This window comes from Papio anubis, chromosome 8, assembly GCF_008728515.1.
Source record: "Papio anubis isolate 15944 chromosome 8, Panubis1.0, whole genome shotgun sequence".
Classification (NCBI taxonomy): Eukaryota; Metazoa; Chordata; class Mammalia; order Primates; family Cercopithecidae; genus Papio; species Papio anubis.
Genome location: NC_044983.1, coordinates 27,303,987 through 27,330,127, shown reverse-complemented (window position 1 = coordinate 27,330,127; position 26,141 = coordinate 27,303,987). Strand labels below are relative to the sequence as shown.

General features: G+C 43.0%; 1 protein-coding gene across 3 annotated transcripts in view; it reads left to right on the top strand.

The window, feature by feature from the left end:
• The window catches only part of KIF13B (kinesin family member 13B), a 190,548-nt gene that overhangs the window by 147,523 nt on the left and 16,884 nt on the right, over nt 1-26,141 (top strand). For all 3 annotated transcript variants that reach the window (XM_021942839.2, XM_031669932.1, XM_031669931.1), the window contains 5 exons: nt 504-656; nt 1,063-1,140; nt 2,387-2,440; nt 13,431-13,539; nt 19,710-19,843. In XM_021942839.2, the coding sequence (XP_021798531.2) occupies nt 504-656; nt 1,063-1,140; nt 2,387-2,440; nt 13,431-13,539; nt 19,710-19,843 (528 nt within the window). The remainder of the gene's footprint in view (nt 1-503; nt 657-1,062; nt 1,141-2,386; nt 2,441-13,430; nt 13,540-19,709; nt 19,844-26,141) is intronic.

The window sequence follows — 26,141 nt, the reverse complement described above, 5'->3', positions numbered from 1 at the left end:
CGTGGTGGCAGGCGCTGAAACCCTATGTCCACTATTTTCTTCATACCGGGCCTCCTCCCTGGGAGGCAGTTTGATTGCCACCCTGTGTAGCAGTCACCCCAGCCCCTCTTCCCTTTCTCTGTCCCTCAGGAGTTCCAGGGCGGGGGGTAATGTTCCTGAAATATTGTTTTTATGGTGGTTACATTTCTGGCTAGTCGACAAAATCCTTTCTAACCAGTCATGGTTTTTTTGCAGTGGGAATGTAGTAGAGAACAGTTTTGTTGAGAATGCGCTGTGTTTCAGCTGTGCTGTGTTTAACTTAACCGGCCTTTCAGGTGGACTTAGCCACCTAATCACTTTTTCATTATTTCCTTGGAAAAATGCATTGGCCTTCCAAAGCTGACTTTAAAATGGAGCTTTGGAATACATTGTGTGTGTGTGTGCATGTGTGTGTATGTGTGTGTGCACACGTGTATGTGTGTAAATCAAGAAGCTTTTATAATGTGCAACTTTCTACTCCTCAGGATGCCCAGGGAGTGGAGGAACGGGAAGCATTAGCAAGAATGGCAGCCAATGTTGAAAATCCAGCTTCTGCTGACTCGGAGGCTTATATTGAAAAGTACCTCAGGAGCGTGCTGGCTGTAGAAAACCTCCTGACTTTAGATCGTCTGCGCCAGGTTAGCCAACCGCGTGGATAGGGCAGGCAGCAGAGGCCCTGATGCAGGCTGAGTCTGTGTTGGACTCTGTAATTCACAGTGTTGTTGCACCTAACATTTGAAGAGTTCACTCTTATGAACTTTGAATAATCCAGAGTGATTATAATTGGATCATTCTGTCTTATGAAGTAACAGCCTTTATTTAATTTTATAAAACTGTTTATGGGTATATAGTAGATGTATGTATTTATGGAGCACATGTACTGTTTTGATACAGGCATGCAGTACGTAATAATCACATAACAGCATTGTTTAAATAGCTAGGGATGTCTGTATAGATGGGGGATGCAAGTCTGCTGTACATGGTGTTGCTTTTGCAGTGTGTCTCTTACGTGTCTTTTTCCTCTGTATGTTTTCTGATTCGCAGGAAGTTGCAGTGAAGGAACAGTTAACAGGAAAAGGGAAGTTGAGCAGGAGGAGTATCAGTTCTCCAAATGTGAACAGAGTGAGTGTGTGGAACCAAGCTCTGTGCTGTGCCTGGGACTTCTCTCCTCTCCTCTTTTCTTGGGTAACTCTTTTCCACCTGTCAAACCCCATCTCTGAAACCCTTCCCTTGCCAGGACTGATGTCAGGGCCCCTGGTCTCTACCCCATTGGGTCTGTGCACCTCTGCCCCATTCCAATTAATATTGTAGGGGAAGTAGCAGTTAAGTACCTTTCAGTTGTTTATCTTCCCATCACCACTGCCTAGCATAGACTGAGGTGTTCAGTGAATGTTTGTTGAACTAAACCAGAACTAGCCAAGGGCCCATCGCAAGCCAATGCCATTTTCTTGGCTCAAATTATTTTTAAGTTGAGGAGGAGTCTGGACTAGGTTCAGAAACCAGTTGTTCACAAGACAGCCAGGGTGGTGGCCATGCGTCAGATACATGGGGTTGTTTCATAACAATGGTTTCAGTTTATTATTGTTTTTAAAAACCTAGATATAATTTATGTGCATATATGAACGTGGGAATAATCCTTCACAAAGAAATAGGCTCTTGGCCCCTTGATTTATTACTCTTTTCCTCATTTTTGATGAAGATGTGGATATGAAAAATGACACTTTCATCCTAACTTCACACAGAGAGAAGTTACAGCACAAGCGCTGGGAGAAAGGGCAGCTGACATTGGCCTTAGCGTCTGAGAGAGAAGGGAGAGCGATAGGAGGAGTTTCACACTGGATGCCACCAACCATCTCAGACATTTAGGAAGATCACTTTAACTCAAGGCAGATAACGTCTCATTTCTCCAGAAAATGATATATTAAAATACACTGATATATGCAGAGATTCAGTATTTGGGATCTGATAGTTTAAATAGTTTGTGAGTTTATTTACGGTTGCTACAAATACCCAGAGAAAGGAATCATAAGCTCAGGCCATGGTAAGACAACCAGTAACCTGGTATCTTTCACACAGAAGGGCTCACCCAACGGGACAGCTCTTGTTCAGGTCCAGCCAGTTGTGACCTCAGTGTGAACTGAATATCCAGATCTTACAGAAACCTCTCATCTGAAAATTGTTCATAACCAATTCAATGTTGGTAATGTCCCAAAGACCACTAGTGTGCAGGCTTCGTCTTGACAACCTCTCTGCTGCCACCCAAATTTTTGACGTTCGGTTGACTGGGTTGGCAAAGGCTGGCATTGCCTAAACCACATTTTTATGCTCTGATGCATAAAGAACTAACCCTCCTTTCTTTCTTCTTCAGTTGTCTGGAAGCCGACAAGATCTCATTCCATCATACAGTCTAGGCAGCAACAAGGTAGGTGTTTGTAACTATTTCTATCAGTGTTTTAAGGCCCATTTCCCATTTAGCTTTCATCTTCTCAAATCTCAGGTTATTTTTGCAAACCAGAATTTCCCCTACTCATCTGTATTATGTGAAACTTACTGGAAAGTATTTTAGAGTTCATTTCTTTTAATCTGCCAATTAAAATAAGGTTTATTAGACTCTACTGGGGTTGAAAAACAATTTTTCCTCTAAAGCTTGCTTCTGTCTAAATTTTCTTCCTATTTCTGTCAGAAAAGAAACTTTAAATTAGATTTTTTTTTTTGGAGACAGAGTTTCACTCTTGTCACCCAGGCTGGAGTGCAGTGGCGCCATCTCGGCTCACTATAACCTCCGCCTCCCAGGTTCAAGTGATTCTCCTGCTTCAGCCTCCCGAGTAGTACCTAGGATTACAGGCACATGCCGCCACACCCAGCTAATTTTTGTGTTTTTAGTAGAGATGGGACTTTGCCATGTGAACTCCTGATGGCAGGTGATCCACCCGCCTCAGCCTCCCAAAGTGCTGGGATTACAGGCGTGAGCCACTGTGCCCGGCCGAAATCAGAGTTTTATGGTGAAGTACTGATGTATAATGATAGAAAATGTTTGAGGAATAAGAAAATTATATCTAAAAGTTAACATTATTTGTGAGAAGAAAGAAAAACAAGGGAACGGAAATTTTGTTCACTGGAATTTATTTACTTGTAATAGAGCCTTCCCTGTTTAACAGAGTTTGAAGCATGGAGAACTCATTCTTATTTTTAAAAAAGGTTAGCGCTCCTTGAAACCATCTTATTTGGGCACCACACATCATAGTTTGTGCCTGTCGCTTTTGCGGGGTCTGGGTAGTTGTTGGTGCTGCCATCTGTGTGCAGCATGCTCCAGGTTGATTTGCAGCCCTTGAGGAGGTCAGTAGCGGCTGTGGTCTTATGAGATGGTCTCATGTGAGGGACTTGTTTTCAAATCTACGAGGCAGAGTGACAGAGACAGACAGAAGATTGGCTGCTTCATGATAATTCTTAAAGCTGGGTGGGGTTCATTATGCTATTCCTATTGTTAATTATTCTACACTCTGCTTTTGTGTATGTTTGACATTTTCCTTATAAAAATTTAAGAACAATGAAGATGAAGTTGATACATTAGACTGTTTATTTGTTTATTTGCATATTTATTTATTTATTATTATTTTTTGAGACAGAGTTTCGCTCTTGTTGCCCAGGCTAGAGTGCAGTGGCACCATCTCAGCTCACTGCCACTTCTGTCTCTCACGTTCAAGTGATTCTCTTGCCTCAGCCTCCCCAGTAGCTGAGATTGCAGGCACTCGCCACTACGCCCTGCTAATTTTTGTATTTTTAGTAGAGACGGGATTTCACCATGTTGGCCAGCCTGGTCTCGAACTCCGGACCTCAAGTGATCTGCCTGCCTTGGCCTCCCAAAAGTGCTGGGATTACAGACGTGAGCCACTGCTCCCAGCTGTAGACTCTTTTTTAAGATCTAGATTATGAGTAGTTTGCCTACACTATGATACATGTATATGTTTATAGACATACAAATTGCTGTCCAGCTCACCCATTCGCTGAAGCCCTGCATGGACATGGGTTTCTGTAAGGGTGCTGAAGTTTGAATGCTTGTTTGTTCTCTGCCAGTGATAGGTTCGATTAGCTGTAGTTTAGCATCAGTTGTGATTACCTGAGGAGAGCAGAGTTTTTGAAAATTGGTTGTACGTGATTTTTTAATGTAAGTAAAATATCTTAAGGAAAATATAAGAAAAATACGACTTTCTGCATTTTTTTGGGAAATGCATCTAACCCAAATCTCCAATTATAAGTTCCTTGAAAGAAGTGGCCAAAATTCTTCTGTTTTTCTTCTGTTAAGAAAACTCAGGCCAGACCTGTAATCCCAGCACTTTGGGAGGTCGAGGCCAGTGGATCACCTGAGGTCAGGAGTTCGAGACCAGCCTTACCAACATGGTGAAACCCCATCTCTACTAAAAATACAAAAATTAGCTGGGCTTGGTACCAGATGCCTGTAATCCCAGCTACTCGGAAGGCTGAGGCAGGAGAATTGCTTGAACCGGGAGGCAGAGGTTGCAGTGAGCCAAGATTGTGCCACTGCACTCCAGCCTGGATAACAGAGCAAGACTCCGTCTCAAAAAAAAAAAAAACCAAAAAAACCAACAAAAAAAACTCTGCCCAGTTTCCTTATTTTAAATGGATACAATAACAGAACATAATAGAATCTACTTCAAAGAAAAGTACCGTCCCTCATGTACACCAGAAAAATAGAACAAAGGAGCAGAGACGCTATTAGAACCGAGCCAGGGCACGGCAGAGGGCGTGGACCCCACACTGGCTTCACACACGACTCACAGGAGGCTGCAGGGTGGAGGCCATTCTTAAGCCTTTCCCTGAAGGATGACGCTGAGGTCCACACAGGCAGGGAAGGAGCTGAAGGAACACTGTGAACAGAAGGATCTGTATGAAGGAAGGCTTGGGGATGAACCAGCTTGCTGTATTCTTGACAGTACATGTGGTGGGGGTCAAGCACAGGGCGTATGGGCTGGGCACGGTGGCTCATGCTTGTAATCTCAGTGGTTTGGGAGGCCAGGGTGGGAGGATGGCTTGAGCCCAGCAGTTTGAGACCAGCCTGGGAAACATAGGGAGTCCCCTTCTCTGCAAAAAAGTTTAAAAAATTAGGCATGATGGCTTACACCTGTAATCCCAGCCACTTGAGGCTGAGGCGGGGGAGGATCATGGGAGCCCGGGAGTTTGAGGCCACAGTGAACTATGATTGCAACATTGCACTCCAGCCTGGGTAACAGAGAACCTGTCTTAAAAAAAAAAAAAAAAAAAAAGAGGGAGTCTGTGGGCAGAATCCAGAGACGTGGGGCCTTATTTTTGGCATCCTGACGTCATGGCCCAACGAATGGCAGAGGAGTTGGACACCATGGAAGGAATTGAAAACAGAGCAGTAACATGGCCACATGTGAATTAGAAAGTTTGTTTTAATGGTCCAGCTGAGTCCCACCCTGTCCCTGGCTGTGGTGTGTAATTTTGCATTAGGAAACTATATGGTATAAATGTATACAGTTATCAGTGCAAACGTGGGGGAAAATGGTTTTGAGTTGGAGGGTGGAGGGACTGGTTAGGGGAGAAGTAGCTAGAGAGAGAAGGAGAGACACAGATGGGTTGAAGAGGAGGACTCCAGAATCCTGCAGAGGCCTGGTATTTGAGGGGCTGGGGTGAGGGGACTTGAGTGACATTGGGTTTTGGACAGCAGTATATAGGTCCGAGAGATGAACTGTAGGGCAGGCTTGGGGAAGAAATGATTCAGTTCCATTTTTGAGGGTCTCATGTGTCTGAGTTGAAGTCAGGTTCGGGAGCCCGAGGGGATACTGGGGACAGTGAGGGGCTGGGTTGGCTAGGGAGCGCCAAGGCGGTGGTGATGCTTAGGGTCACGGTGCTAAGGTGGCAGCACCAGGGAGAAAGGCAGGGCCAAGGGAGTCTCAGCAGTCCAGGGGAGGAGTGTTTTAGGAAGGACTCCATCCAGATGCTTCAGAGACAGCATGGGGTGAGGATGGAGGAGACCATTTCAGGTGCGACACTGCAGCACTCATTGTGTGCCTGTGCAAGGTGCCTTCTGTGCTGAGAGCTGAGGGTTAGCAGGACAAATCGTATTAGGCAAGTAACTATAATGTTACACAGTTGTGTTAATGCTTCTGGACCTTCCTACTTCCGGTTTTTGGTTCCTTGGGGTGCCTGGGTAACTTAGTGAAGATGAAGAAAGCCTGGGTTCTGGCTGCTCGGCTGCCCCTCCTGTGGCAGTGCCAGCGCAGGCATAAGGACGCATCTCTGCGCACTGTTCAAGCCCTGGTCATAGTGCTCTCAAGGTCGTGCACCTTTGTTCAAGGATGGCATTGGTTTGCGGTCCTCCTCAGATTTTGGCCTCTCTGGCTCTCCCCAACCGTGGCAGTCCCATCCTCTGAGAAATGGTGAAGTATGTCAGGAGAGACAGAGATGCCAGCCTGCCAGTCCTAGCTTTGCTTCCAGTTCAGCCGTGGAGGCTTTTGGCACCCACAAGCCTGGAAGGTTGCCATGGATACCAGGGCCTCAGCACCATGGGGCTCACCAAGTGTCAGCTCAGCCAGTTAGGTGAATGTCCGCGTGTCAGAATTGGAGAATTGTTTCTCCACAGGGCGAAGTGAAGCAGAAATGTTCTTTAACAGAGTTGTATGGATCGACCTTAACAGATGAGCAAGTTCAGGTGATAGAGGAGAAAAAGACTAGCCCAAAGGGCTTTGGTTCCAGATCCCCTTGTAAGGGGTGCAGAACAGCTTCCCCATTTTCAGTGGAAGGGACTCACAGTGGTCTTACCTAAAATAGAGCATCCTGAAATAACATTAGGGAAAATAAAAATGTTTTAAATTGTATTTTCTTAAGAAACACCCCTCTACCCCCATAGCAGCAGGGAACAAGAGACTCTCCCTGTGGCCTTTTAAATGAAACAAGGAAAAACATCTTTAAATATTGTGTGGCATTGCCTTAAAATCAAAATGCTATGGGCCACCTGTAGCAGCACTTCTCAGGAGGGAGTAGTGTTTAAACACACAGAATGCTCAGGATCCTACAACTCCTTAACGCGGCAATGCTTACACAGGTAGTATGTACAAGGGCATTGGTGGCAACATTGTTACACACACACACAATGGACACTATGCAGCTGTAAAAATGACCAGGAACCCTTTCAAGTATATGAAAAGATTGCCAGGATATATTTAGTGATTAAAAACGAAGTGCGGAACAATATACCACTGTCTATAATGGGAGGGTTGCTTATAGATTTGCCTGCATGTAAATGAGAAGCTGTAAGGATTCATCGTTCCTTTACCTGCCTGGGGATGGGGGTGGGAGGATGCAGTGGGTCAGCAAGTCAGGGTAGAGGTAGGAGGAGACATCTCGCTGTGTACCTTTTTATATTATTTGGCTTTTGGACCACGTGAAGAGATGATCTTAAAGTCTTATTTTCCAACATTTTAACTTGTTGGAAGTTTTTGTTCTTCAGTAGTTAGTGTTTTGAGGAGGTCTCCAGTTGCTTTTTCCTTAACAGCCTGCATACAAAATCCCAAAGGAGAGATACTGAAAACATTGTTGTATTGGAATCTCAGACTCGTGGTTTTTTTGGTTTGTTTTTTCTTTTGGGGACTTCTGCGTTCCTCAGTTTTCAGAGCTCCAGGGAGAGAGAACTAATTCATTAGGCTTTTCTCCTGAGTGGGATACAAGCACTATCCTACTCTCTAAAACTTACCATGCTTGCTTTTCCCTCCAGCTTATGACTGCATTTTTAACTGTAGTTTTTAGAAGATGACTACATTCTACACTGTACTAACCCTCACCCCCCTCCCCTTTTTTTTTGAGATAGAGTCTCGCTCTGTCGCCCAGGCTGGAGTGCAGTGGCTTGATCTCAGCTCACTGCAAGTTCCACCTCCTGGGTTCATGCCATTCTCCTGCTTCAGCCTCCCGAGTAGCTGGGACTATTAGCCTGCCACCACGCCTGGCTAATTTTTTGAATTTTTTAATGGAGACAGGGTTTCACCGTGTTAGCCAGGATGGTCTTGATCTCCTGACCTCATGATCCGCTAACCCTCACCCTTTTGTAAAAATACCTACGGCAGTATGTCTGTCTGTCGGTACAACCAGTACAAGTGATGCCTTGCAAATGTTCCCTGTTACCTGGGTCCAAGGCTGTTTATAAAAGTATTTATCTGTCAAAAAAGACCGGGAATTAAGGCATCCTACTGGATTTAGAAGGTCTTGGAATGTGAGGAGTTGGAGTTAATTCGTATTAAAATAAATAATAAACTTTTGGAGACCTGGAAGCTTGGGTGAGGGTGAGTGGGGAGCAAACCATGGTGAAGGTGCTCTAGGTGACCTTTTCACACCAGAATTGTGCCCAGTGGGACCATCTTGGTTTCTTTGCATGAAAATGTTGAATATACAGGAGAGTTGAGTCAGAAATGTAATTTTAAGCTGGACTTGATGATGCTGAGAATGCTAGAAAATACATTTTGAAATCATTGACAATTATAATGACATTAGTTATGTCTGCTTTGCAGACATTTTTGGGGTCCCTTCCATTAATCCATACATTCATCTCTCTGATGCTAATTACAAATCAGAACTGTAGATTGTAGGGTCTGTCATGCTGTGTATTCTGTATCACATCACACGGGAGCAGTCAGGTCAGGTTAGTTGGAATAATGTTAGAAGCAGAGAGAGGCCACCGGGAGGTTCTGGTGAGGGTCTCTTAGTTTTCGGTTAATGTTGTAGCAAAGATTTCTCAATTGGGTACATGAGAGACATTGTAAAGTGGGCAGGGAGGCACATGCCTCTCTGTGTGATAGGATTAGGGGTGTGGGAGGCGAGAGGGAAGTGATTAGGTTCTAAAGACAAACTCACAGTTTGGCCTAATAATACTTGGAGTAAGGCCAGTCTGCTTTCCATTCCTCTATTTGTCGATGCGCCTGCATGTGAAAAGTAGAATTGTTTTGCTGAACTTCACCAAGATTGAGTTGATGAACTAATTAATTTTAAAAAAATAGTTTGGTTAACTATTCCAAATGCGAAATTCACCATAGGGCCTAAAATAAATCACTCTTGGGATAAGTCTTTCAATTAAAAATATAAAATACGATCCCTGATTGAAGTAGTGTTGCTATTTATTGCTATTGGGTGTTTCGTCATTATTGTACAGATATTTCCTGTAGGTATAATGAAACCTTAGCAGGGTTTGTATGAGTGTCTGCCAAGACCGGCTGAAGTTGAGGTGCAGGGTGAATTTCGGCGTGTCGCTGGTCTTTCCACCCCGGAGTCAGCTATGCATTGAGGTCTTCTGCAGTGCGACAAATGCTTTCGACAAAACCATTTTTATTTCCAAAGTTATTTTAGGAGAAATTTTATTTTTAATAAGCCAGTAAGGTTGTATGATTGTCGTCTTTTGATTGGAGTTTTTGAGGAAATTAAGATTAGTCAATAGCGTGAACAAATATCCAGTTAGCAGAATTGAGTTTTGTGTCGGCTCCATCGCCTTCCTGAAAGCCGTGACGGTTTCATGCAGCCCTGGGAGGAGCTGCCAAGCATGAGTCACTCCTCTTCCAGCTGCAGTGGAAGCTGCCTTTGGACCCGAAATGTCACTGGCACTTCTCGTTATTTACCTTTTTGTCACTTTCCTGATCAAAACCAGACTCATTCCCAGAAAACCCAAATAATTTGTATCTGGCAGAGGAGCAGGAGTGGGAAAACTGCAGGGGTGCCTGGGGACCAAGTCAGGCCCTCCCCCAGTGCCTCCTGTGTTTTTACCTCGTCAACTTTGCCTCTGAGCATGGTGCTGGCTACCAGTGACTTCAGTATCGACTAGGATTTTATCTCTCTGAGTCTGCCTGCGAGGACAAATGTGCCCTAATGGCAGTAAAGCTGGGTAAGGATCCAAAACGAAGCCAGCTTCCCTCTTGTGTAACTGTATCATGGCTGATTCTGAAGTGTGGTAGACATGCAGGATGTTGGAGACAGATGAGAGATGTATCTTTTTCAAGTTCAGGTGGAGGGGTGTAGATCACTGGAGGAGAGGTAAAACAGGGATATCATACTCTTTCAGTTTTAGATCTGAGCTATTGAGAGAGCCAGAAGTTCCAGCATCCTGAGAAGTCCTTTTAGTCCATAGTCCTGGGTTCATCTCCCTGTGAGGTACATTGAACTGGGTTGCTTCATTTTTCTTTTTTTTTTTTTTTTATCTGCCCCAACATTTCAGTAAAGGGAGCGTAACTCTAGGACAGCCAAGCATATACAATGTATTGGGAAGATAGTCGTTACGTTGTCCTTGGGGAACAGTGTGCGTAGCCGGACCCTGAACCACAGGTTTTACCTCTGTCAAGAGGATGGAGGTGTAGTGCAGGAGAAAAATCGAGTGAGTAATTCCAGTGGAGCGTTTCCGCAGAGATACGTAGGCATCAGCTGGAGGAGGAAAGCGAGTGGTATCCAGTTTAGCATCCGCATTGGTTGCTCCCTCTGAAGCAGAGCCTGTTCCATCCCAGCGCGATTTGAGGTCCCTGTCTCAGAACAGTGGGATCAGAATAGGTGGGTTGGGGGGAGCATGTGAGGTTCCTCAAGGTTAAGACGACTGTTCAGGTAGAGGGCAGAGTGAGCTGTGTCTCCGTTTGTCACGCTCCGCAGGGCTGGCAGGATCTACGCCTTGTGTCGCTTTCAGTGTTCTCACTTGCAGTATTTGAGTAAATGAGATGGAGTTACTGCTCTGTTCTGATTGGGTGGTGCCTGCTGGGAAGAACTGCCCCTGAAGCCCTCGGGGCCTGGGTGTGCCTTGGGGAAGAGGTGGCACCTCCATGATTTGTTGTTGGCCCAATTCTACGTCAAGCAGCCCAGGTACCGACTCCAGATCACCGGCTTAGTTTTCCGTAGGGACAGACTGCAGCCATATCAGCTGCCAAACAAAGAAAATCTAAAATATGAAAATAAATACTCTCAAATTAAGTAAGCTGTCTTCAGAACAGCCATGTGTGAGCTCGCCACTGTACACAAAGCAGGTGGCTTTTCTTCCTCTGAGAAACTCCACAGAGGGCTGACCTCTGTTCAGTCACCTAATGGTGATATCCCGGGGTACACAAGGCCACAGCTTCTCAGACAGATCATGAAATGTGAATGCAAAAATTAACAAAACATTCAAGTATGTAAATCAGCGTGTGATTCATGGGGATGCCAGCGCTCCTCCGGTCAAGTATCTCGAGCTCACAGTCTCACTGATCACGTGTTCCTGTCTCTCTTGTTCTCCTTGCTTCCTAATCAATCCTGACCATCACACCAATTTAAAAAATGAGTCCAAGTGCTGAGAGAGTTCCTAGGGAAAAGTGGCATTCTCTGAGGTACACAGGATCCAGATCACTTAGGGCTTATTGATTTTTATGATCAGTACTTAGGTTGCTACTAAAAGCAGATGAGTTTCCAATACATTTCTGAAACCTAAGAGGCCCTTCCTCCACAATCCATCTTCAAGAGCAGTGGAGAACTCACTGTCCCCATCCCGCTGTTCAGGGCAATTAGTAAAGAAAACTTGCCAGGCCCGGTGGCTCACGCCTGCAATCTCAGCACTTTGGGAGGCCAAGGTGGGCGGATCACCTGAGGTCAGGACCAGCCTGACCAACATGGAGAAACCCCCCCCATCTCTACTGAAAATACAAAATTAGCCGGGCATGGTGGCGCATGCCTGTAATCCCAACTACTCAGGAGGCTGAGGCTGGAGAATCGCTTGAACCCGGGAGGCAGAGGTTGCCGTGAGCAGAGATCGTGCAGCTGCTCTCCAGCCTGAGCTACAAGAACGAAACTCAGTCTCAAACAAACAAACAAACAAACAAAAAACCTTGAGTTAATCATTAGGGTTATTCATCTGTGCAGCGCTAGCTCAAACTCATATTCACGTGTTTATTAAACTCCAGTGGTAAAGAAGTCAGTGGTTATCAGGGGATCAAAGGGAACTTAAAGCATTTAAAAGATTTGGTCTCATCTCTTACCAGTTTTAGTAGAAGCAAGCAACGTTTGGGGTTTATATCTTCCCTAGATAGGGCTGAAGTTAAAAGTGCTTTGATGGTATCACTATTTTTATGGCTCAACATGAATTTTGGAATGTTTTGTTTTTGTTTTTGTTTTTTTGAGACGGAGTCTCGCCCTATCGCCCAGGCTGGAGTGCAGGGGCGCGATCTCCGCTCACTGCAAACTCTGCCTCCCAGGTTCCCGCCATTCTCCTGCCTCAGCCTCCCGAGTAGCTGGGACTATGGGCGCCCACCACCACGCCCAGCTAATTTTTTGTATTTTTAGTAGAGACAGGGTTTCACCATGTTAGCCAGGATGGTCTCGATCTCCTGACCTCGTGATCCGCCTGCCTAGGCCTCCCAAAGTGCTGGGATTATAGGCCTGAGCCACCACGCCCAGCCTGGAATGGTCTTTTAATCTATCAGCTGATGAAATGTCTTTAATGGGTATTTACAAATAAGTTGAGAGTACAATAAAATTTGATAATTCAGAGACTTCCATCATTGAGAATTTGTAATTATTTGACTTGGGCTTGACTGTAATATATCTTTAATATCTATTTAAAATGAGAGGTTTGGTAATATTTACTGTTATGCACTGTATGTGAGTGAGTGGAAACACAGTCTGGGAGTAGAGAGAAGAGACACCCTCTGACTACAGAGTTGTTCGTGGGTTTCTGTGGAGAACTGAGTGAAAAAGGGCATCTTGAGGCAAAAGAGCAGAAGTTGTCTCAAAGCAGAACCGAAGGGAGAATTGCGGAAGGAATATGTCTGTATTCTGTGGGAGGCAACAGGATGCACAGAGTAGAAAACATGTTAGGACAGAGCTTAATGGGAGACTGTAAACTGCAGTATGGAGGGGCTGTCCAAATGTGTGTGGGGGGGCATTGTTGTTGTTGTTGGAGAAATTAATAAAATAAGCAGGATGACAAGGAGAAAAGTGCTGGTCAGGCATGGTGGCTCACACCTGTAATCACAGCACTTTGGGAGACCAAGGCAGGAGGATTGCTTGAAGCTGGGAGTTTGAGACTAGTATGGGCAACATAGTGACATCCCATCTCTACAAAAGTAGTAAAAAGATTATCCTCCTGTGGTGGCATGTACCTGTAGTCCCCACTACTCTGGAGACTGAGGCGGGAGGGTTGCTTGAGTCTAAGCGTTGGAGGTTACATGCACTATGATGGCACACCCATGCACTCCAGCCTGGGTGACAGAGAGAAACCTGCCTCTTAAAATAGAAAAAAAAAAAAAAAAAAAGTGCTTCTGTAATCAAGCTTATATTCAAAGGAGCTTTAGTAATATGTAACAGTTTTTTTCTTGAGTATCTGTACTTTTTTTTTATTTGGTTAATTGAATAACTTGAAACACCATTGCCAATTTTGTCTTTACTAGGGCCGGTGGGAAAGTCAGCAGGATGTATCCCAAACCACAGTTTCCAGAGGAATAGTTCCTGCTCCTGCGCTCTCTGTTTCTCCCCAAAATAATCATTCTCCAGATCCAGGTAAGTTATCTTTTCACTTGTCAATTACTGTCAGAAATCTGAGCATCTTTCAGAAAGTTTAAATTAGGATTTCCTGCCAGGCAGCCACTGTTCTACTAGATAATGTCCATCGAATTGTTTCATTTCTCTTCTTAACTGGTTGAGTTCCGTTGGCTCTGGAATGTTGGATTGATCTTGCATTGCCCTGATATATACCGCCTGATCATGGTGTGTTAGCCTGTACATTGCTGGACTCTCTTTGCTCCTCTGTGTTAAGGACTTTTGTGTATGTGCTCTATAGTAAATATCTGTAATGTTGTATCTTCTCATCTTCATGTCTTTGTTAGGTTTTGTTATGATTGCATTGGTTTCATAAAATGACTTGGGAAATGTTTCTCATTTTTTTTCTGGGAGAGTTTATGTAAGATTGGTATTACCTCTTCCTTAAATGTTTCATGGAATTCCTTAGTTACATGATCCAGGCCTGGAATCCTCTTTGTGGAGAGATTTTAAATTATGACTTGAGTTTCTTTTTTTTGAGACGGAGTCTTGCTCTGTTAACCAGGCTGGAGTCCAGTGGTGTGATCTCGGCTCACTGCAACCTTCCCTTCCCAGGTTCAAGCGATTCTCCGGCCTCAGCCCCCCGAGTAGCTGGGATTACAGGCACCCGCCACCAAGCCTGGCTAATTTTTGTATTTTTAGTAGAGATGAGGTTTCACCATGTTGGCCAGGCTGGTCTCAAACTCCTGATCTCAGGTGATCTGTCTGCCTCAGCCTCCCAAAGTGCTGGGATTACAGGTGTGAGCCACCATGCCTGGCAAGTTTCTTTAGTATGGGAATATCTAGATCTTTGTGTCTCCTTTTGAGTCACCTATCATAGGTTATATTTTTTTCAAGGAGTTTCTTAGTTTATCTAGATTATTAAGTTTATTTTCATAAACATCACTTTACTTTTTTTTTTTTTTTTTTGAGACGGAGTCTCACTCTGTCGTCCAGGCTGGAGTGCAGTGGCATGATCTCGGCTCACTGCAACCTTCGCCTCCCGGGTTCAAGTGATTCTTCTGCTTCAACCTCCTGAGTAGCTGGGACTGCAAGCACGTGCCACCACGCCCAGCTAACTTTTTGTATTTTTAGTAGAGATGGGAGTTTCACCATGTTAGCCAGGATGGTCTGCATCTCCTGACCTTGTGATTCACCAGCCTTGGCCTCCCAAAGTGCTGGGACTACAGGCATGAGCCACTGTGCCTGGCTACTTTACCTTATTGCTTAAATACTTATAGGATCTCTTGTGATGTTCCTTCTTTTTATTCTGATACTGATAATTTTTATTTTCTGTTTTGAATACTTTTCTGACAGGTTTATCAGATATATTAATCTCAGAACCAGTTTTTGGCTTTGTTAATTTTTGTATTGCAATTGTATTTTTAAATTTTTCTCATTTTACGTATTTTGTTATGTTGTGCTTTCATTTTCATTCTATTCAGAGTGTTTTAAAATTTCCCTCTGATTGCTGCTTTGATCCGTGACTTATCAACTAGCATTAATTCTTTTTTATATTTGGGGGTAATCTGTATTCCAGATTGTGTTCTATCTTGGTTAATATTCTATGTGCACTGTTGTGTTTGGGGACATGGTGTTCTATGTATATCTAATTAGGTCACTGTGGTTTATCGCCTTGTTCAAATCCTCTGGATCTTTGCTGATTTGGTGGAGGCCTATTCTATCAATTCTTGAGAGGGCCTTAGATATCCAAATACGATTGTGAAAATTATTTGTATTTCCCTTTATAACAGTTTTTGCTTCATTCATTTAGAAACTCTGATAATTAGGTACACACACATTTAAGATTGTTATATCTTCCTGATGGAGTGACCTTTCTGTCGTGAAATGTCCCTTTTATCTCTGGGAATACTCTTATCTTGAAATCTCTCTTACCTATCATTTATATATAACTGCATCAAATTTATTCACTGTTTGCACGATGTATCTTTTTCTCAGCTTTTAAAATTGTAGCCTGTATTTGTCTTTAAATCAAAAGTGATTGCCTTGTAGACAACGTGTGTTTGGGTCCAGTTATTTCCCCCTGAATCTCATCTCATAGTTCCTGCCCTTTAATTGCCATGCTTCACCCCTTCCAGTGCCTCCCATTCTGGTCCGCCATGTTATTATTGGTTTTCTACTTGGCCATTCTTCTGTTTTTTGTTTCACTGTAACTCCTTATTTACCTTCTTTTGGGTTAATAAAAAACAATTCGTATCTCATTTATTTCCTCTTTTTGCTTTTTTGGACACCTGTATTTGTTTGCTAAATTCTTTGCTCAGAAACCCTACTTGGCATCCTTAACTTACCAAATCTGCTTAGAGTTCATATGATGTCTTCCCTCACCTCACAGTACAAGAACCACGCAACAGTGTAAGTCATTGACCTGTTCCTCTAGGCCCCTTATTTTGTACTGTTGTTTCATCTTTTACATATATAGGTGTTACAAACCTCACTCTATGACGTTATTCTTTTTGCTTTAAAATAGCCACTTGTAGGCCGGGTGCAGTAGCTCACACCTGTAGCCCTAGCACTTTGGGAAGCCAAGGTATGGGTTAGTTGAGACCAGCCTGGGCAACAAGGCAAAACCCTGTCTCCACACAAAAATACAAAAATCTGCTGAGTGCGGTGGTACACACTTGTGGTCCCACTACTCAGGAGGCGGAAGTGGGAGAATTACCTGAACCCGGGAGGTTGAGGCTGCAGTGAGTCACAACTGCATCACTGTACTCACACCTAGGCGACAGAGTGAGATCCTTTCTCAAAAAAAGCTCAGGCTGGGCGCAGTGGCTTATGCCTGTAATCCCACCACTTTGGGAGGCCACGGCAGGTGGATCACCTGAGGTCAGGAGTTCAAGACCAGCCTGGTCAACATTGTGAAACCCCTCTCTCTGCTAAAACACAAAAATTAGCCAGGCATGGTGGCTGGTACCTGCAGTCCCAGTAGGCTGAGGCAGGAGACTCGCTTGAACCTGGGAGGTGGGCGGAGGTTGCAGTGAGCCAAGATCACGCCACTGCACTCCAGCCTGGGTGACAGAGTGAGACTCTGTCTTTAAAAAAAAAAAAAAAAAAAAAAAAAGCTACTTGTCTTTTCAGAGAATACAGAAAAAAATGGATAATCTTTTATTTATTTATTTTTTTTTTCAGATTATTTCTGACAGTATCCAGTCCTTCCTGATGGTCTTATTTTAATCTGATTTTCTTTCTTTCTAGCCTGAAGAAGTAGTTGGTTTTTTTTGGGGGGAGACGGAGTTTTGCTCGTTGCCCAGGCTGGAGTGCAGTGGCCCAATCTCAGCTCACCGCAACCACTGCCTCCTGGGTTCAAGCGATTCTCCTGCCTCAGCCTCCCGAGTAGCTGGGATTACAGGTGCCTGCCATGACGCCGGGCTCATTTTTGTATTTTTAGTAGAGACAGGGTTTCTTCATGTTGGTCAGGCTGGTCTCCAACTCCTGACCTCAGGTGATCTACCCGCCTCGGCTTCCCAAAGTGCTGGGATTACAGGTGTGAGCCACTGCACCCAGCCTAGTATTTCTTAGAGTACAGTCCTGCTGGAGAAAAATGCTCTCCTTTTTTGAAAGTATCTTCATTTCACTGTTTTGTTTTGTTGTTAAGAATATTTTCACTGGATAGAGAACTCTTGAGTTGGAGGTTTTTTTTTCTGGCACTTCAATGACGTCTCCTCATCTCCAGCCCCTTCTTTTCTGCTGAGAATTCAGCCATCATTTGTCACTTCCCACTCAGTGTGATATCTCTGTGTAGTTTGCCTGCTTTCAGAAGTTTCTCTTTATCTGTGGCAGTTGTACTATGATTTGCTTAGGTATTGTTTTCTTAGTATTTAACTTGCTTATCAAGTTATTGGATCTGTCAGTTGATGTTTTTCAGCAATTATAAGAAATGTTTAGACATTATTCATTAAAACTTTTCCCCTAATCCTTTTGTCTCTTTCTGCTCCTTCTGAGAATCTCATTACTCACAGGTTAGATTGTTTAATATTGTCCTACAGGTCACGGAGGCTCTATTCTTTTTTTTTTTTTTTTAATCTTTTAATTTTATTTTTTCTAGTTGGATAATTTTTTTTCTGTGATTTCCAGTAGTCTGTTAAGCACATCCAGGGAACTTTTTTCATTTCAGTCATTTTTTTTTTTTTCAGTTCTAGAATTTCCATTTGCTGCTGCTTTTCTGGTTTTAATTTCTCTGCTGATATTCCCGGTCTGTGCACTTGTCAAGACTATATTCTCCTTTGCATCATTGGACTTGGTTAAGAAAGCTGCCTTAAAGTTGTTTTCTATTAAATCCAGTGTCTAGACATCTCAGGGTCTATTTTTATTGACTCCTTTGTTGACTGTGGGTCATATTTAATAAGTTTTACCAAATGTATTTGTATATACCCATGTGATTCATACCCCAGTCAAAATGTAGGACATTGACATGACTCCAGTTAATTCCCACTCCCTGTGGGCAGCCAGTGTTCTGATGACTACTTCTCTAGATTACTTCTGCAGTTTCATAAATGGAGCCAATACGATGTATGCCCTTTTTGTGTCTGTCTCTTTGGCTTACCTTATATGTTAAATTCTTCCAGATTGTTGCTTGCATTAGTCATTTATTTTTTACTGGTGAGAAATACTTCACGACCATGCATTGTGTTTGTTGAAGAAACCAGGTTCTTGTACGGTAGACTGGTACAGTAGGCCAGGTTCTTGCACAGCAGACTCTGTTCATTCTTATTTTTTCCTGTCGCGTTGCCATGAGACTGTTGAAACGCAGTTCTATCCCCTGTATTGCCTGTGAACTGGTAGTTAGGGCTAGATTCTTGATTCAATTCAGCTGATTTGAGAAGGATGTGTGTGGTAGGGTGGTTGGGTGTGGATGTGTGGTGGGGAGGTTGGAGACACATAATGTCTGATGGTCTCATTTAGTGATATGTGTGGCCTTTGATTCATTACTGGCTAGATTTTTACTTAATGAGGGATTATCATTACTCTAGAATGTTAATTTGATGAAGAACTCTAGATTGTAATTTTTTTCCTCATCTTTGAAATAATTGTATCTTTTTGCATCTTTATTCATCTTAAACTTATTTTATTTTCTGTCTCCCCTCTTTTATTTTTCTTATCCTTGTTTTTGCCTTGCTGTAAATAATTGGACTTTTCTAAACTGAGGTATGATGTATCTATCTCTTGGCACGGTATAGCCATTCTTTGCTTTATTTTTCAGTGGTCGCCCTCATGATTACAATGTACATCCTTAACTTTTTGCAGTATGCTTACACTTAATATTCTACTGCTTTATGTAAAATGTAGAAACCTTACAGCTGTATCCATCCATTTACCAACTGAATTGCCAGTAAATTTGGAATCCTTTCAGGGTTAGTGTGGAGTAGAGATCTGTGGGGAGTTGTGTGCATCTGTTAAGGCAAATGTATTCCTTAAGATGACTTGCTTGTTCATTTCTAAATGTTATATGAATACAGCTTTTCACGACTTATGACTTGGGATTAGATTTTACTATAAATTAATAGGGGGAAGAAATCTTAGTATATCATAAGTATGACCTGTTTATACCTCTGATCCCAGCCCTTGGAAATTAACAGCAGATAAGAACGTAAGTTGTTCAGGGCATCTCTCCCTGACTTGTAATAAATAACTCAAACATTACCATTCACCCTTTTCCCAAAAGGTCAGTTTCATCATCTTCCTTCAGTAAATAGTTATGAAAAATTAGATTGAATAAGACATAGTCCCTGACTTCAAAGAGCTTAAAGTCTAGACAGAGAGCTATACATGTGTGTCATTGGCAGTGTGACTTAAAAATCAATCCCATTTTATTCTAGGGCAGAAGTGAATGCTTTTGCCAATTATTGACAGGATAGAGGTGAATTGCTGTTCTGATGCTGACAGGAACACTGAGCATTTTGGCACCAGAGCATTTTGGCAGCACCCCAGTTACTGCTATTTAATTAAAAAAGGGACATTACTATGTTTGAGGGAAATTACGGAAACTACAATAATACTGTGTTTTTCTAATATTTTTTAAGGATACCTTTGGTTTTTGTTAGATTTGCTGACAAGTGATGTCTGGCAAATGTACAGGAAAGAAGATGTCTATGTAATTGTATATGTTTTATCTTTTTCCCCTATAATATGGGCAGGACTAAGTAACCTCGCAGCATCCTACTTGAATCCTGTCAAATCCTTCGTGCCACAGATGCCAAAGCTCCTCAAGTCTCTCTTTCCTGTCCGCGATGAGAAGAGGGGCAAGCGGCCATCTCCGCTCGCACACCAGGTAAAAAGCACCGAGAAAGCAGCCGTGAGCGTTTTTCTGATAAACCGGTGCTCTGTGTTGCGCCAAATTGGCTGGAGGTGGAGGCACAGCCTCGCGGGTGGGGGCTAAACCGGGTTTTTAAACCTAGGAACAGCTGTCAGTCATTTCTCCTCCACGCTCTTCAGCGATAACAGAGCTGTTTAAACTTACAAACACACTCCCTCCTTTCTGCTTTTAAAAAGTGCCAAGGACACTGCTAATGTGATTTATGGTAATATTACTTAGAGCAACAGTAGTAAAATTTATGAAGTGCACTTAGTGTTGTTTGTGTATTGCCAAGTAGAAAATGTAATTCTATTTTTATTTCTTGATTTCATTTCTTTTTTCAAACAATTTTGTATGAGTGCCCTTCCCTCTCAACCTCTGTTTTCTCTACTATGGATAACCTGTTCTTTCATTGAAAAGTGATCACCTGTCTTACTTCCGTTTTTCTTAAAACTCTTTACCCAGCCCTAGGGTAAGTGTTAGAGCAAATGCGAAAAGGTTTTCTAAACAATCAGGAAGCTACTCTTATGCAATAGTGAATGGGAACCCCATTGGAAATGCAATTTCCAGCCTTATATAGGTGTTAACTCAGTAGAAAATGATAAATGAGGATTTATTTATACTCATTCAAAAACACATACAGGGCAAGTTCTGTTGTCCAAATAGGTCTTTTGACATCAGCTTTTCCACGTTCTTCTAAACATTCGAGTTGCAGAAATCCAAGTGAGTTGTCTGAGACTTAACTATTTAAAGAATTCTCTAAGTGTATGAATGCATATATTCAGGGGAGAAGGAATTAGTTTTTATCAGGCTGCCATGCAGATATGTAATTTTTAAAATTCTAGCTTTATATAAGCATATAAGTAAGCATACACAGTAGATGGAAAAATTAAAACCAAGATTTTGCAGCTGTTTAAATTGTATTTAGGCACATGGTGGGGCTTGAGAGTTAGTGAAATGAATCTATGACTGCAGGAGCTAAGTCCTGCGGGGACTGAGGTAGGCAGTGATTATTTTTCCTGGTGTTTTTTTTTCCCCAGAGATCCAACAGAACTGAACCAGTGGGTCATTATTGTGTGTGTTATTCAGTTCTAAACTTCTGCATCATTGTTTCACAAAGTGTGATTCATGAACTGTCAGATTTATCAAGGGAGCTGTTTTAAAAAACAGTTTCTCGGCCTGCCCTGGGAACCCATAGCTAACTTGGAGAGACCTTGTAATCTGCATTTATAAGCGCCTGTGGTGATTCTTATTTTTATTCAGAGAAGTCTGCTATCCAGTGTTGTTAGTTGCTGTTTGGTGAAGGCAGTCACGTAGGTTGGAGGAAATTGGAATCACGCTGGAAGTCACGGAGTCAGCCTGCCATCGTTACCATTCTCCTTTAAAGCTGTTTTCAGTTTTGCTTGTAGCAAGTCACATCACCTGCTACCTGTAGAACTTACTTACTCTCTTACTGTGTTGGCAATGAGTGATTAGCTTTCTCTGGATGTGAGAGGAACAACAGTGTGTTAGAAACAAATGTAGTGATTGGAGAATAACTATAATTTATAATGCCCAGGTTAGAGGTTACCTTGAAATATATGGAAGATTTCTTAAGCAACTTTTATTCATTTACTCTAGTTGGTCATTTATTGTTTGAGCACATATGAGCAAAAGTTTGGGAAAGCTGGCCTCATACATATATTTTGTATTTCATAAAAATATAAAATATATGGCTGAGTGCAGTGGCTTACACCTGTAACCTCAGCACTTTGGGAGGCCAAGGCAGGTGGCTCACTTGAGGTCAGGGGTTTTGAGACCTGGCCAACATGGTGAAACCCTGTCTTTACTAAAAATACAAAAATTAGCCAGGCATACTCCTGTAGTCGCAGCGACACAGGAGGCTGAGGCATGAGAATCGCTTGAACCCGGGAGGCAGAGGATACAGTGAGCCAAGATCGTGCCACCGCACTCCAGCCTGGGTGACAGAGTGAGACTGTGTCTCAAAATAAATAAAAATAAAAATAAAAATATATAAAGTATATAAATCTAAAACTGGTCTTGATGAAGATACCTGGTAATAGAGCCAGAACATTCCAGTTGGTTTGTGAGAACTCTGCTCCTTGGAAGGCATTTCCCTTTTCTCAGGGTCGCCAGGGAGCTCCCCCTTGTCCATGCCGCCTTGTCCTCATGGTGCAGACTTTGCGTCAACATAACACTGGAAACACTTCCATCTCCAGGCTTCAGTGCAACTTCCTTTCCCTGGCTTCCCTTCCCTCGGTCCTTGATCCTCTCCTGGGACTGTAGATTCCATCAAGTCTTTACATCCAGCGCCCAGAGCTACAACCAGGACGCTCTCTTTTATTTTTAAACCTGTTTCCTTCCATGCATAAATTTCATTCAGTTCCGTGGCTTTAGCTGTTTAAACAGAGTAGCCAGAGTGGTCTTTCACAGCCTTACAGTCGTCAGTGGCGTGACACCTTCCACTTCCTCCCACTGAAAGGAGTGAAATGTGAATTTCTCACTGTGGCTCACAGTGCACTGCAGGACCTGTCCCCGGTCTTGAATCTTCATTCTTCTTTATTTGCTCACCAGTACTAAGTCAGATAAGTCGCCTTTTTAGCCTATGAGCACGCGAAGCACGTTCAGTCTGGAGAGCTCTGGTGCTGGCCCTGCCACCCTGCTCTTCCCAAAGGCCTCCCATGGAACAGTCAGGAAAGGCCACTCTGAGGAAGGACCTCTGAGTCTAGAGTGGGCTTTCTTGAACGGCCACACCAGAACAGCTTCCACCATACACGCAGGCACTACATTACCATTTCTTTTTTTATTTATTTATTTTTTTTGAGACAGAGTCTCGCTCTGTTGCCCAGGCTGGAGTGCAGTAGTGCAGTCTTGGCTCACTGTAACCTCCACTTCTCAGGTTCAAGGGATTCTCCTGCTTCCGCCTCCTGAGTAGCTGGGATTACAGGCGCTCACCCACCCCACCACGCTTGGCTAATTTTTATATTTTTAGTAGAGATGGGGTTTCACCATGTTGGCCAGGCTGGTCTCAAACTCCTGACTTCAAATGATCTACCCGCCCCAGCCTCCCAAAGTGCTGGGACTACAGGTGTGAGCCACCGCACCCAGCCCATTTCTAACCTTTTTATCAGGAGTTATTGTTAGGTTTATATGTTTATCAATTATCCCTCTCCACAGTATTCCTTGAGGGCAGGACTTGTTGTGCCAAAATGGTGCCTGGTGCATACAGGATGCAAAATGTCTATTGTTTGACATGTGAACAAATTATAATAATATTATTTTAGAGACAGGGTCTCGGTCTGTCGCCCAGTCTGGAGTGCAGTGGCACGATTATAGCTCACTGCAGCGTTGAACTCTGGGCTCAAGGAATCCTCCAGCTTCAGTCTCCCAAGGAGCTAGGACTACAAGTACGCTCCACCACGCCCAGGTAACTTTTAAAAAATTTTTATTTTTAGAGACAGAGTCTCGCTGTGTTGCCCAGGTTGGTCTCGAACTCCTGGGCTCAGGTGATCCTCCCGCCTGGTATCCCACGTGTCTGGGATTATAGGCATGAGCCACTGTGCCCAGACTGTAATATTAGACTGTGGGTCCCAAGTGTTACTCAGTGGTAGACAGGACTGTGTTTACAGCTTAGAGATGAAAGAAGCACGGCTGAGTGGGGATTAGAGGGATGAAGCCATATTTAAGAACCTTCTTTCCTAGGTTGGTGGAAGTGCTAAAGAACATTTCCAAAGGAGAGAAAAATCTTAGCTTTTCATTTTGGATTTAGTTGATCAGAGATGATCTTGGTTATCTCATTTTCACTGACCATCTCTACTAAAGCTCTGTGAGAAATAAATTAGAACTGTAGATGATAATGTCAAGAAAACTGTTTTTCTTACTTGGGTCACACTTCAGGGTACAACAAGTGAAGCATACTTGAAATATACTTTGAATATGCTTTATGCTTTCACTTGTTGTACTCTGAAGTGTGTTTCATCTTTGAAAAAGGGCATTTTAGTGCCTGTGGAATTGCAAATAACAGGAAGAAGAAAAATGCTGTATTGGCTAGACTCCTTTAGTGTTCCTCATTTTTTAAAAATAGTAAGCTTTATTATTATAATGGAGTTCCATGCACTTGAAAGTCAGATTCGATACCTACAATTTGAAGTTTGAGCTTCTAAAACAATGTCTACTCCCCCTCCTGGGGGTCCTACAGGAACGAGATCGTCATTTTTCCAACCAATCTTTGCCTCAGAGTTTGTTCTTACCAGGAAGTAAAGGGAGTGGGGAGGATTGTATATGTGAGCCAGGACTATATATGTGAGCCACCCTGCCCAACAAGACCCTATTTTTGAGGTGTTTAGATTAGCAGACATTCTTTAAGTAAGCATCTTTAATCCTTCATGGGCACTTGAGAAACTAATAACCATCATTTTGGATGAAGTGAGTATTATATCCTTTAAAATATATACTTATTTTTTTTGAGACGGAGTCTCGCTCTGTTGCCCAGGCTGGAGTACAATGGTGCGATCTCAGCTCACTGTAACCTCTGCCTCCCAGGTTCAAGCGATTCTCTTGCCTCAGCTTCCTGCGTAGCTGGGATTACAGGTGCCCGCCACCACGCCCAGCTAATTTTTGTATTTTTAGTAGAGATAGGGTTTTACCATGTTGGACAGGATGGTCTCAATCTCGTGATGTCGTGATCTGCCTGCCTTGGGCTCCCACAGTGTTGGGGTTATAGGCATGAACCACCGTGCCCTGCCAAAATATATATGTATAATTTTCTTATATAAATATTTGAATAAGTTTTAACTATTATTATGTTGAAGTTTTTTAAATTATTTTTATTTTTTGTGACAAGATCTCGCTCTGTTGCCCAGGTTGGAGTGCAGTGGAGTGATGATAGCTCTCTTAGGATCTTTGTTCTCTCAGGCCTCCCCCGTCTTAACAGCTCTAGATGAGTCTCCCACATCTCATCTGAGACATGCTTTGTCATTCCACAGTTGTCTCGCCAGGGTCCTCCCTAAAGTGAGGAGTCCAGAAATGAGAGCGTTCCCCCTGGACTTGCAAATGGTGGAAGTGTTTCCTTCCTCATCTAAATGATCACGCTGCTGACGCAGCCTGGGACCGCGCTTGGTGGGGCTTGTTTTTGAAAGGTGTTAGCTCATTGTGCTGTTGGTCAGGTAACATCACCAGGTTTTTTGTCTGTTGATAGCTTGTCACCGTACTACTACTCTTTTATTATATGGTGTAATTGATGTATGAAAATAATGAGGAACTTCAGATTCATTCCTAGAATTTTTTATCTTTGATGTTGTTTTAACATTCCCAGGATATCAAGATCTTTCTGAGTAATTTTTTTTTAAATGCATATATTCTGGCCGTCCACATACTTCTAAAGCTGTAATCTCTCTGCATTTGAGAGTATTGGGATATTGAACATAATAAGGCCTACGGCAGAGCTCTATACCTGGAAGTAGACATCACTTGTCAAGCCAGAGTGACAGACCAACACATTTCAGTTCCATGTAGCCAGTACTACCTTCTCCACTCCACACTTCTCCCTCTTTCTGCCAAAGAGTTTGTGGGAGACTGTGTTACATACATATATGGAAATAAAGTGGCACTGCGGCCAGGGCCTTCCTCTGTGTCACCAATCACGTAAGCCTGAAGCAGAGTGGATGTTGATGACGGTGGCTGGACTGCCCTGCGCACACACTGGTGTGGCTATGGCCCTGTGTGAGGCATCCAGTGCTGGACTTAGCAGCACCTTTAAAGAAATACACAAGTACCCGGAACCTTCCTCTCCAGTTTTGAGTCTGTGTTTCATTTTTATTTGCTAGTGCCTGTTAGTGCACCAGTTTCAATAGTCTATGACCATTAAATGGTTGTGAAATAAGCAATATCAGATATTTAAATGTTTAGATAACATCAAGATAAAATCCAGAAAAATCCAGGTCCATTCATATGCCTAAAAGGAATCTGGATCAATAGTACAATATAGGAAGGGGGAAATAGTGATACTAATATGGCATAAAGACTTAGGACAGATAGTTAACATCGCTTAAGGGTGACAATGTGAAACAGCACAAAAACAAAACACCCCGAACGGTTTGGGGATCGGCATGGAAACCAAGCAGGTCATGTTTAATAACACACTTCCTGAAACCGTTTGTCTCCCGTTTCCCACCTGTCATGAAAGATACTGAAACTGCTTTTTAGTTTATTTTATTTGAGACAGATCTGAAACTCCTGGCCTCAAGTAATCCTCCTGCCTCAGTCACCCACATAT